This window comes from Notolepis coatsorum (genome assembly GCF_963971535.1).
Source record: "Notolepis coatsorum genome assembly, chromosome: 11".
NCBI lineage: Eukaryota > Metazoa > Chordata > Actinopteri > Aulopiformes > Paralepididae > Notolepis > Notolepis coatsorum.
Genome location: NC_140175.1, coordinates 3,246,578 through 3,260,682, shown reverse-complemented (window position 1 = coordinate 3,260,682; position 14,105 = coordinate 3,246,578). Strand labels below are relative to the sequence as shown.

General features: G+C 44.6%; 1 protein-coding gene across 1 annotated transcript in view; it reads right to left on the bottom strand.

Annotated features, from left to right (window-relative positions):
* Positions 1-7,600: 7,600 nt before the first annotated feature.
* LOC311237462 (uncharacterized protein) overlaps positions 7,601-14,105 on the bottom strand; it is a 58,135-nt gene continuing 51,630 nt past the window's right edge. Inside the window, exon 10 of the mRNA XM_084325354.1 lies at positions 7,601-8,472. Within this exon, the coding sequence (XP_084181480.1) occupies positions 8,253-8,472 (220 nt within the window). The 3' untranslated portion in view covers positions 7,601-8,252. The remainder of the gene's footprint in view (positions 8,473-14,105) is intronic.

Sequence of the window (14,105 nt, the reverse complement as noted above, 5' to 3'; positions counted from 1 at the left end):
GAGCTAGTCTTCCTCACCAGCTTGTTCAGTTTGACTACAGAGCTAGTCTTCCTCACCAGCTTGTTCAGTTTGACTACAGAGCTAGCCTTCCTAACTTACAGGGTTGTTTCTCCTTAATACCCCACCCCTCCAGTTCAATAGGACTTTAATAAATAAAGCCCACTGTATGTCTAATTCCTTCAAAGTTACCAATCCCTGAAAAATAAATCCTATGAATGAATGAATAATAAACCTTATTCAATTAATCACTGATCCTCGTTCAGTTTTTTTTCCTTTGAGCTTTTAGTTTTAATTGTTACAAACAGGGTCATTACTTTATTTACTCGCAGACAGGAGTTCAGACACTTCCCGCCTGTGTGACTCACTGTGTGTGCGTGACTGTGTGTGTGTGACTCTGTGTGACTCTGTGTGCATGACTGTGTGTGTGTGAGAGTGACTGTGTGTGTGTGTGAGAGTGACTTTGTGTGTGTGTCTGTGTGTGTGAGAGTGACTGTGTGTGTGTGTCTGTGTGTGTGTGAGAGTGACTGAGTGTGTGGCTCCAAGGCGGTTCCAGCACCTTTTCCTAACAGCCTCATTAACCTCTAAATGCTGGTTTAACTTCAAAGGCAGCGTCACCGTTCACACCTCTGTCTCCTCTCCTACGTCTCTCTCCGTCTCTCTCTCTCTCCCTCCCTCCCTCCCTCTCTCAGCCACACCTTGTTGTCACATATGGCTCGTCTTGTGTCTGAAAGGCACAGTAATTATGTGTGGTTCAGGGGCGTTGTGGACTAAACACACTGGCGTAGCGTAGCAAGTCTTTACCACGTTCTATATGATCCATCATCTTCCACTGGGATCATATTATCGTGATATTGCGGGAAGGATCTTGACGTGAACTCACATTTCGTCTGGTATCTGGCATTACATCTTCTGAACAGTAGAATGTGATGGACATCGGTTCGATTGATTTAAAATGTGATTTTAAGCAGATATACATACACGCAGACATCCCTTTTTATTATATTATTTTCTTAATCCGTGTGATCTTCATGCTAATAGCTCCACGTCCGCGGCCTGTGGGCGTCTGAGAGGCGGGGTGTCCGCTAAGTGTTTTCTGATCCTCGTCGACACGTCAGTGTTTCTGCCACGGTGTGTGAAACAAAAGTTTCTGGATGGGAGGAGAACAGAGAGACGACCTTCTGTTCTGGAGAGACTCTGAGACTGTTATGAGACTGTGATGAGACCGTTATGAGACTGTGATGAGACTGTTATGAGACTGTGAGACTGTTATGAGACTGTGAGACCGTTATGAGACTGAGACTGTGATGAGACCGTTATGAGACTGTGATGAGACTGTGATACCGTTATGAGACTGTGATGAGACTGTTATGAGACTGTGATGAGACTGTGAGACTGTGAGACCGTTATGAGACTGTGATGGGACCGTTATGAGACCGTTATGAAACTGAGACTGTTATGAGACTGTGATGGGACCGTTATGAGACTGTGATGAGACTGTGAGACTGTGAGACCGTTATGAGACTGTGATGGGACCGTTATGAGACTGTGAGACTGTTATGAGACTGTGATGGGACCGTTATGAGACTGTGAGACTGTGAGACTGTTATGAGACTGTGATGGGACCGTTATGAGACTGTGAGACTGTGAGACCGTTATGAGACCGTTATGAGACTGTGATGGGACCGTTATGAGACTGTGAGACTGTGATGAGACCGTTATGAGACTGTGAGACTGTGAGACCGTTATGAGACCGTTATGAGACTGTGATGGGACCGTTATGAGACTGTGAGACTGTTATGAGACTGTGATGGGACCGTTATGAGACTGTGAGACTGTGAGACTGTGATGGGACCGTTATGAGACTGTGAGACTGTGAGACTGTTATGAGACTGTGATGGGACCGTTATGAGACTGTGAGACTGTTATGAGACTGTGATGAGACCGTTATGAGACTGTGAGACTGTGAGACCGTTATGAGACCGTTATGAGACTGTGATGGGACCGTTATGAGACTGTGAGACTGTTATGAGACTGTGATGGGACCGTTATGAGACTGTGAGACTGTTGAGACTGTGAGACCGTTATGAGACTGTGAGACTGTTATGAGACTGTGATACTGTTGAGACTGTGAGACTGTTATGAGACTGTGAGACTGTTATGAGACTGTGATGAGACCGTTATGAGACTGTTATGAGACTGTGATGAGACTGTGAGACCATTATGAGACTGTGATGAGACTATGAGACCGTTATGAGACTGTGAGACCGTTATGAGACTGTGAGACTGTTGACTGTTGAGACTGTGAATGAATGAATGAAAACTTTATTTAACAGATTGCAGAATGGGTACAATACAGTACGGCTCAATACACACAATTGTTAAGGGGATGCAGACCAGAGAAAGACGTTTGTCTTGTTTACATCAGGGTCCCCCATTTTCAATTCATAATGACATTTATGACATACACAACATACATGACATTTATGGCATAGGGACATACATGACATACAGGTATTTAGTACTGTTACATTTGTGACATATACGATATGCAAATATACAGTACTGTTACCCATAGATCCTGACAGAGTATATACATATGATGGGGAGGGGACGCCTGAATGCCTTCTACAACAGAACTGCGTTTCCGCATCTCTGATTGGCCAGGTCATTTCTGGTCATGTGACATGTACGCCCAATCGTGGGACCGCAAGTTTCTACACTGGTTAAGCTTAGGCGCTCGTTCGAAGTTGGTTAAGGTTAGAGTTTGTCTTAGAGCATGGCGATAGAACGCCAGGTAGTTTGCAGGCTGTTAGACCCGGAAATAGGCGCAGAACTTGCTGTCCCACGATTGGCGCACATGTCACATGACCTGGCCAATCAGAGCACAAAACTCGAACACGGAAACGCAGTTCCGTCATAGAAGGCGTACACGCGGAGGGGACTGTACATTAGGAGGGGGTGGGTGGGTGGGAGAGAAATATACATACGGTGGGGAGAGAATATATACATACGGTGGGGAGGAGACTGTACATTAGGAGGGGGTGGGTGGGAGAGAAATATACATACGGTGGGGAGAGATATATACATGCGGTGGGGAGGAGACTGTCTATTAGGAGGGGGTGGGGGGGTTTGGACATTTACGGTGGCCAGTTTAGAATTGCAGCCTCCCGTAGGTGCTCTTTAAGAGCGGTTTTGAATGTGGGTAGGGATTCACATTCCTTTACAGCTGTGGGTAGGGCGTTCCACATTGTTGTGGCATAATTGCGAAACGTGTTTAGTCCCTTGTTTGAGCCGAATCTGGGTTTAACATGATTTGTGGAGCTCCCTCTGGTGTTGTGATCGTGGTATTCACTGACCTTTGGGAAGTATTTTGACATGTACATGGGTACCTTAGTCGTGTAGTGTATCTTGTAGACCAGGCCCATTGCAAGTTGCTGTACTCTGTCATCTACTCTAAGCCATCCTAGGTTGTCAAAGTGGGCAGGGGTGAGGTGGGTTCTAGGGGTTAGGTCAAGTAGAAGTCTGACCAGTTTGTTTTGTGATGTTTGTAATCTTGTTTTTAGTGCCTTTGAGGTGCTTTGGTACCATGAGGTGCAAGCATATGTAGCAGGGTGGATTATCCCTGCTTCGTGGGAACTGTGGTGCACGGTCACTAGGTAGCGAGACACAGTAGCACCCTGGCCAGCTGCACCTCCGGCTTTGGGGTCCGGAGCGTCAACTGGAGGCTGGCAGTGGGGTGTGTGAGGCCCAGGATTTACAAACCTGGTCTGGTACTCTGGTCTTCCTCCCTCTCTCTTGGGCAGTCAGCAGTACTCCCCAACACGCCCTCACTCTCCCCGATTGTCCCCTAGCACCCCCCCACACCTAATGACCGAATGGTAAATAAATAACTTGGTTCCCCCCGCAAGCAGTACCCTCCCTCTGTAACACCAGAAACATTACAATGGGAAAAGGGAAGGTTGACCAGGAAGGGGTTAATAACAGATATATTACCCACATCAAGGATTAGAATCAGGCCCTGTCCACACAAGCGTTTGGATTTAATATGACCGAAGTAGAAAAAAATAAAACTCCGTCCACACAGGTGAACACAGGTGAACAACAGTGTATAACTGCACCAGCAACCGTTACATGTAGTACAATGCCAAAACAGTAGGCGGCGATGTTGTTCAGACATGAAGGCCATTTCAACCAATCAGAAAAGGCTGAACGCTCACTAAACTTCCTGTTACTTTAGAAACACAGCTGGACCCTATTGATCATTTTGCCAACGGAACATATATTTTCAGCAAAGAAAGAAACTGCAATAAACAAACGGATACATTCACTGTGTGTTCTGCCTCTCATTTTGTTGATGAAACAAAACCATCAGCAACACAATTTACCACCAAGAGCGGATAGTTTAGTCTCACAAAAGACCGCCGGTGTTGTTAGCTACATGCTAATGTGAATGGCTATATCCATGTATAGTATATAGCTTAAATGCTAACGTAATGTGGTAACGTTACCGATATGAAATGGATGTAAACGTTATTTAACAGATTGCAGAATGGGTACAATACAATACAGCTCAATACAAACAATTGTTAAGGGGATGCAGTCTGGACTGGGTTCCTTATAACAATAACTTGACAACACATGAGTTTAGTTTAGCTGCAGCTACATGTTTACTCTCAGCGTCAGGTCAGGAATGCGACAAGACATCAGTCGATCACAACACTCTTCAACACAGACGATACGTTTTGAACAAAAGTTTGTTACAATCATTTTCATATAACGCTACTTGGGACTGCTGTAAACACTGGTGTAGTTGGCTCTGCTATAATCTCTCTACCCCGCGGTCTGCCGTGAACATGGGAAATAATTGCGACAGCTCTGCTGTAAACACTGGGAATAACCTCGGTTGCTATGCCCACACGCAACTGCAAAACCGCAAAACTTCACCCTGGCCACCGGTTTTAAAGACCGCGGTTGCAGTGTAGCAAATCCCCGGTTGTGTGTGGCCGAACAGTGCAACTGCGCACATACAATCATGGTTATATTAAAACCAGCGCTCGTGTGGATGGGGCCTCAGACTCAAGAAAAGACACACACACAGTGCTCCCGTTCCGTATGAGTGTTATTGTAACGTGGCCTAGTTACAACAATGCTACGTCTGGTGATTATTGCACCATGGGTATCAACACACAATGATTACACTGGCATAAATCAATTATATAATTACACCTAGGCACCAAGTGCTCTCACGGTACCCGGACTAAGTGCTGCCCACGTCTGGGCCGGACACAGTATCCACCTTCCCTAAGGGATTACATATACGGCTCCAGGTCGGTAATATGGGGAAGGAAGGGGGAACATAAGGGAGGAAAGAGAATTGTTCACCGAATGGGAAATATTAGGAAACACACATTTTATCACGCTCAAAGAAAAGGAACGAAAACAAAAGAGTGAGCCCACAAAATACCAGTAAAGTCCTATCTTAATGCCGGCATATATTGTTCGGGGTACCCCTATGGAATGGTAGTAGCAGCGTTACTTTCGCCCGCAGGCTGCACCACACTGTGTACTGTATAATAAATCGGGAGCATCAATGCTCATTTGTACTCATCCGAAATGGCCGCCTCGTCACTCCACTGTTGTCCGGGAGGCAAGATGGCGTCGAACACTCTCGGCGAGGATGTTAGCAGGCGGAGCTGGGCAGAGAGGCAGCGCCGGCTGAGAGCGTGTGCTGAGCGATGACGACCCCTGCTGGATGGGAGGAACTCCCGTAAGCCGCAGGCAGCCTGGTGCAGGTCTGATTGAAGTCGGCCGGAGCAGGCTGAATGCAGGCAGCCGGGTGCAGGTCTGGTCGAAGTCAGCCGGAGCAGACTGGTTGTTGGCCCACGCTCGTCCTGGTGCGCGCACTCTATACCGCACACAGTAACTACTATAACTCGATGGTTAAGGACTTGGATACTTGGTTAATCGCACGTTACTTATACCGCACACAGTAACTATTATAACCCGATTGCTAGTGCTTGACTCTGCACCAATTGTTCATATACTATCGCTGGTACTGCTAGGATATCGTGTCCACTAGCCAGTACTTGTTATCACCCGTTGCTATCTCACGGGGCCCTCTGGCATAACTTCAGCAACAGGGCTCTCCAGAGCCCCCGTTAGCTGCGACTGCTCGTTGTCCAAGTTCACTGCCGAAGAGAGCGTCTTCCGTTTGCCTCCTCCATATATCACCTCCCAACTCTCTCCGCCTGCTACCGCCCCCTGCTGGTCCCGCCTGCCAGTCACAAGGGGAGACGCATTGTAGAATATGATTCAGTACTGTCATTTATAATCCATATTCCAGTGCTCTTCGGAAGGGGACGTTTGTGTCATTGTTCGTGTGAATATCAATTAAACTAGTTAGAATGTCTTTGTGTACAAAGGGAATATAAAACACCAGTCAGCAGTCCTGAATAATATACAATATTTTCAGACTGCTACACATAGTCGTAGTACCCTTGAATGAGTGCTCCTGCCAGAGTCTTCAGGGTATTCTTGTTTACCAGGGAGGAGATCCTGTACAAGTAGTGGTTTGGATTTCTGCTACTCTAGAACTGGTACAGTAGTTTAGATCTTCACTCACGTTCTGCAATTATACCACATCAATGTGGAACGCCCTACCCACAGCCGTAAAAAAAAAAAAAGAGCACCTATGGCAGGCTGCAATTCGAAACTGGCCCCCGTAGATGTCTGAACCCCCCTCCCACCCCCACCTAATGTACAGTTCCCTCCCCCTCGTATGTATATATTTACTGTTAGGATCTGTTTACCAGTACTGTATATTTGCATATCTTGTATGTCACAAATGTAACAGTACTGCATATCTGTATGTCATAAATGTCATTAGTTTAGATTAGATGATTAGATTTTTATATCTGTATATCATAAATGTCATTATGAATTGAAAATGGAGGACCCTGATGTAAACAAGACGAAAGTCTTTCTCTGGTCTGCATCCCCTTAACAATTGTGTGTATTTGAGCTGTACTGTATTGTACCCATTCTGCAATCTGTTAATAAAGTTTTCAATCAATCAATCACTCTAGAACTGGTAGTGGTTTAGATCCATCTCTCCTTCTATAGATCTGGTACAGTGGTTTAGATCTATCTCTGCTTCTATAGATCTGGTACAGTGGTTTAGATCTATCTCTGCTTCTATAGATCTGGTACAGTGGTTTAGATCCATCTCTCCTATAGATCTGGCACAGTGGTTTAGATCTATCTCTGCTTCTATAGATCTGGCACAGTGGTTTAGATCTATCTCTGCTTCTATAGATCTGGCACAGTGGTTTAACCCTAAGTGGTTTATCAGAAAATGACTGCTTGTGTTGCTTCTTCTCAATTCTGACACAAAACAGGCCTAAAGGTCGAAAGGTCGTCACAGACCAGTAGGATGATGCAAGAGAGTCACAGCGCCTGAGGAATGTCTTTCTGAATGTTTCTGCGTGGCCTGGGCTTACGTCCAATCAGGGAAGCCGGCAGGTAAAGGCCTGTAATCTCGTTAGCTGTCACGGTTTGTCAATCACACACACAAACAACTTTCTTTGTGTGTTTTTTTTAATGTAACATATTCTCATACAGGTACGAGACAGAGTGAGTATTAAAAAGGTGCATTTCACAGCATTCTGGATCACCCGCCCTCTTGTGCAAGCAAACCAGATGTTGCTCCCGGCAGGAGGACATGGAAATGTAATATCGGAAATTATCGGTAAAAAATATATAATTTTTTTCTTTTTACATTTATTTAACCTTTATTTAACCAGGCAAGCAAGTAAGAACAAATTCTTATTTTATTTATTGTGAAAAGTATGCATAATGTTGTGTTTTTTGGGGGGGGGGGGAAACCCCGCATATAATCGGTATCGGAAATTAAGAGTTGGACAATATCGGTATATCGGTAAAAAAGCCAATATCGAACATCCCTGGTTATCAGCGTGTTGAGGTCCGCCCTGGGCTCAGGGGGAGGAGCTTGTGGCTCTACATGTTGAGGCGCTGGGCTCAGGGGGAGGAGCTTGTGGCTCTACATGTTGAGGTCCTCCGCACTGGGCTCAGGGGGAGGAGCTTGTGGCTCTACATGTTGAGGTCCTCCGCGCTGGGCTCAGGGGGAGGAGCTTGTGGCTCTACATGTTGAGGCGCTGGGCTCAGGGGGAGGAGCTTGTGGCTCTACATGTTGAGGTCCTCCGCGCTGGGCTCAGGGGGAGGAGCTTGTGGCTCTACATGTTGCTGACGTGGTCGACCATCATGTCCCTGGACCTCCAGTGGTTCGTGACGAGGTGGCAGGTAGACCGCAGCGTGGCCAGGGCTGCGGCCCAGGTGGACGGGTCGCGGTCCCAGGGGTTCCCCCTCAGGTCCAGGGTGAGGCGCTGCGGCGGACGCAGCTCCAACAGCCGCCTCCCGAACGTCAGCAGCTCCTCCGGCTGGATGTAGTTGAAGCTGAACGAGGAGCGAGACAGAAACACAGAAACACAGAGCTACGTTAGGCTTCTAGACACAGAGACAGAAACACAGAGCTACGTTAGGCTTCTAGACACAGAGACAGAAACACAGAAACACAGAGCTACGTTAGGCTTCTAGACACAGAGACAGAAACACAGAAACACAGAGCTACGTTAGGCTTCTAGACACAGAGACAGAAACACAGAGCTACGTTAGGCTTCTAGACACAGAGACAGAAACACAGAGCTACGTTAGGCTTCTAGACACAGAGACAGAAACACAGAGCTACGTTAGGCTTCTAGACGCAGAGACAGAAACACAGAGCTACGTTAGGCTTCTAGACACAGAGACAGAAACACAGAGCTACGTTAGGCTTCTAGACGCAGAGACAGAAACACAGAGCTACGTTAGGCTTCTAGACACAGAGACAGAAACACAGAGCTACGTTAGGCTTCTAGACACAGAGACAAACACAGAGCTACGTTAGGCTTCTAGACACAGAGACAGAAACACAGAGCTACGTTAGGCTTCTAGACACAGAGACAGAAACACAGAGCTACGTTAGGCTTCTAGACACAGAGACAGAAACACAGAGCTACGTTAGGCTTCTAGACACAGAGACAGAAACACAGAGCTACGTTAGGCTTCTAGACACAGAGACAGAAACACAGAGCTACGTTAGGCTTCTAGACACAGAGACAGAAACACAGAGCTACGTTAGGCTTCTAGACACAGAGACAGAAACACAGAGCTACGTTAGGCTTCTAGACGCAGAGACAGAAACACAGAGCTACGTTAGGCTTCTAGACACAGAGACAGAAACACAGAGCTACGTTAGGCTTCTAGACACAGAGACAGAAACACAGAGCTACGTTAGGCTTCTAGACACAGAGACAGAAACACAGAGCTACGTTAGGCTTCTAGACACAGAGACAGAAACACAGAGCTACGTTAGGCTTCTAGACACAGAGACAGAAACACAGAGCTACGTTAGGCTGCTAGACACAGAGACAGAAACACAGAGTTACGTTAGGCTTCTAGACACAGAGACAGAAACACAGAGCTACGTTAGGCTTCTAGACACAGAGACAGAAACACAGAGCTACGTTAGGCTTCTAGACACAGAGACAGAAACACAGAGCTACGTTAGGCTGCTAGACACAGAGACAGAAACACAGAGCTACGTTAGGCTTCTAGACACAGAGACAGAAACACAGAGTTACGTTAGGCTTCTAGACGCAGAGACAGAAACAGAGAAACAGAGAGTAACAGAGTAACACAGAGAAACAGAGTAACATAGAGTAACAGAGAGTAACACAGAGTAACAGAGAGTAACAGAGAGTAACACAGTAACAGAGTAACAGAGAGTAACACAGTAACAGAGTAAAGGCCTCTACATGCTACAGCAACATTGTACAACAACATTGGGGGCAACATTGGGGGACCCTGATGGAAACAAGACAAACGTCTTTCTCAGGTCTGCATCCCCTTAACAATTGTATGTATTGAGCCGTACTGTATTGTACCCATTCTGCAATCTGTTAAATAAAGTTTTCATTCATTCATTCATTCAACTTCAAAGCAACTGCAACACAACATCAGCGCGATTTCAACGCGGTTGTTGCAGAGGGTCTTGTAGACTGTGTTGCGAGGATGTTGCGTACATCTCCCCAAAATCTAATCTAAACAACCGTTGCGTTGATATTGCGTAGCAGTGATTGGTTGGTAGTGAATGGGGGCGGGGCTGTCATAGAATAATATTGGTAATACCATCCTCCATTGTTGTAGCCAGCCAGCGTTGATGCTAAATAATTAGCGTCACATAGCTGGCCTTTTTTTTTTTTTTTTTTTATATATTTTTATTTCATTTTTTGGAAGAAAAGGCACAGGCATAGCTGGCCTTTTTCTGAAAACCCAAGCACATATTGTTCCATAGCATACGCCTTCAGTTGATCATGACAAATCCTCTCTTACCTTGACGATTAAAAAGCCTCCATAATTTAGTAAATAAAGCTGTAGCCAGCCAGCTAGCATTGGTGCTATTCAAAATGCTATCCACATTAGCTACATAGCTAACCAACTAAATACAATGGTATTCTGAGGTAACGTTAAATACAACGTTTGCTAGTCGAAATGACTGGACACACACAGGGACAAGTTAAACATCAATCAATTAATTTATTCCAACAGGTAGTTTGAGCTGCATGTGAGCCGAGGTCTTTCTCTCCTCTCCATTGGAAACTAATGACGTTAGTTACGTTAGCTCGAAAAAGCACAGAACCGGCCGACAAAAGTTAAGCTGCTAGCAACAGACACTATAATACTTCCGGTCGGGGGATTTCAAAATAAAAGAGCGACGTCTAAAAGCACCGGAAATACGTTTATTTTGTACATTATCTAACGTTAACACGAACCTAAACTAACTTTAGATTAGTTTAGGTTCGTGTTAACGTTAGATAATGTACAAAATAAACGTATTTACGGTGCTTTTAGACGTCGCTCTTTTATTTTGAAATCCCCCGACCGGAAATAAAAAGAATGCTTCTTTTTCTGCTTGTTATCAATGGGTTGGTTGAGAAGGGAAGTTTCATCTATCTAGGGACCTAGCTACATCCGGGGTACAATGTTGCATAGGCTGCACATCGATGTTGCAGAAGCATAAAGGCAGAGTGTCGATTTTGTGTTGCAGTTGCTTTGCAGTTTCTGTAGCATGCAGAGGCCTTAACATTAACATAGTATCACCACAGACCTCATGACCTCATCATCACCAGACCACATCACCACAGACCTCAGGCCTAAAAAAAATAATGGTTTGTTTCCGGTTGCCGACCGACCCCGACGATTTATGTGCGACCCAATATATTTTATGAGTAAAAAAAAAAATTTAATAAAGTTTCATAGAAATCTTAGTCAAACCTTTAGTATTATGGATATTAAACATGCTGGCAGAGTACATGCATCCATGTTGTTGTAAACATTTTAATTAAATAACGAAATTCCCTATCCATAGTCGCCGTGGGAAAGAATAAAATAAAAAATTAAATTAAATAAATTCCCTACCTACCCATGGCCTTAAAGGATAACTCCAACATTTTGGGAAATTAGCTTATTTAACATCTTCCCTGGAGTTAGACAAGAAGATACATACCTTTTTTGTCTCTGTGCGTGCATTTAGCTTTGGGAACAGACGCTCCGTTAGCATAGCTTAGCTTCATCACTGGAAGTGAGGCAGGACAGTACCCTGACGTTCCCTACAGGTTTGTTGATATTCTCATTCCTTCAAAGGATCTGAACCGATTGAAGTTTATGGATACCATGACTTAAAATCCTCTTACCATGACGATTTAAAGCCTCCCCAATTTAGAAAACAGTAATCCAATGGCTGGTATTGATATACTACTAACTACTGCACGCTAACGGAGCTAACCGGACACTCAAGCAGATAACGAGAGCAATGACTTCCTTTCTGGGGGGTTTCAAAATAAAAGAGCGACGTCTATAGCAGCGGAAAACGTTTATTTTGTACATTATCTAACGTTAACACGAACCTAAACTAACTTTAGGTTAGTTGTAACGTTAGTTTAGGTTCGTGTTAACGTTAGATAATGTACAAAATAAACGTTTTCCGCTGCTATAAACGTCGCACTTTTATTTTGAAAACCCCAGAAAGGAAGTCATTATATTTGCTTTACACATCCTGTTCTGCGTTAGCTCCGGTTAGCTCCGAGCGTCCAGTAGTTAGTAGTATATTATCAATACCAGCCATTGGATTACTGTTTTCTAAATTGGGGAGGCTTTTAATCGTCAAGGTAAGAGGATTTTAAGTCATGGTATCCATAAACTTCAATCGGTTCAGATCCTTTGAAGGAATGAGAATATCAACAAACCTGTAGGGAACGTCAGGGTACTGTCCTGCCTCACTTCCAGTGATGAAGCTAAGCTATGCTAACGGAGCATCTGTTCCCTAAGCCTAATGCATGCACAGAGACAAAAAAGGTATGTATCTTCTTGTCTAACTCCAGGGAAGATGTTAAATAAGCTAATTTCCCAAAATGTTGGAGTTATCCTTTAACTGACAACCAACAGGAAACAAACAATATTTTTTCTTATGCCTCAGGGTGTGTGTCTTGGATGGGGATGTGGTGGGGATTGACGTGGTGGAGATTGATGTGTGGGGTGGGGTTATGGAAAACTGACTGTTCCGGGGGGGTTCACATACCTTGGAGTATTGGTATTAAATTCCTCAGTCTAAAGAGATGACCTTGCCCCTGGCAAGCCTTCTAGTGATCCATTGTTAAAGCGCCTCAGAGTGAATCTCTTCCAGTAATGAAGAACACTCTTATCTCAGTTTTTGGATGAATCCCACTCATGAGAAACAACTAATATGTGATTCTTCTTGCAGGGAGTGCAGAAACATCTGCACTCCTATCACAGATAGCAGATAAATGACACTATTAAATGTAGCGTAATACTAAAACAAACTAAAAGCTCAAGGACTCCTATAGGAGCCAAAGCACTCATGAGTTATACCTTATTTCTATTGGCTTAGTTGCCTACACTGTTAAAGTCTACATTTCAGAATACAATGGGGCTTAGCTGTATATTTAGGTTATTGTATTATTATATGAATGTTTATATGTTTATTTTTATAACCTTACATTGAAACGGCATTAGGAATATTGATTGGATTTAGATAAAGTAATTGAACCGTCTTATTTGTCATAGGGCCTAACAAAAATAATGGTTTGGTTCCGGTTGCCGACCGACCCTGCCGATTTAGGTGCGACCCAATTTATTTTATGAGTTTAAAAATAATTTTTACAATAAAGTTTCATAGAAATCTTAGTCAAAGCTTTAGTATTATGGATATTAAACATGCTGGCAGAGTACATGCATCCATGTTGTTGTAAACATTTTAATTAAATAATGAAATTCCCTATCCATAGTCGCCGTGGGAAAAAATAAAATAAAAAATAAAATAAAATAAATTCCCTACCTACCCATGGCCTTAACTGACAACCAACAGGAACCAAACAATATTTTTTGTTATGTAGACCTCATCACCACAGACCTCATCACCTCAGACCTCATCACCTCAGACCTCATCACCTCAGACCTCATCACCTCAGACCTCATCACCTCATCACCTCATCACCTCATCACCTCATCACCTCAGACCTCATCACCTCAGACCTCATCACCTCAGACCTCATCACCTCATCACCTCAGACCTCATCACCTCAGACCTCATCACCTCAGACATCATCACCTCAGACCTCATCACCTCATCACCTCAGACATCATCACCTCAGACCTCATCACCTCATCACCTCAGACCTCATCACCTCAGACCTCATCACCTCAGACCTCATCACCTCAGACCTCATCACCTCAGACCTCATCACCTCAGACCTCATCACCACAGACCTCATCACCTCAGACCTCATCACCACAGACCTCATCACCTCAGACCTCATCACCACAGACCTCATCACCTCAGACCTCATCACCTCATCACCTCAGACCTCATCACCACAGACCTCATCACCACAGACCTCATCACCACAGACCTCATCACCTCAGACCTCATCACCACAGACCTCATCTCCACAGACCTCATCACCTCAGAC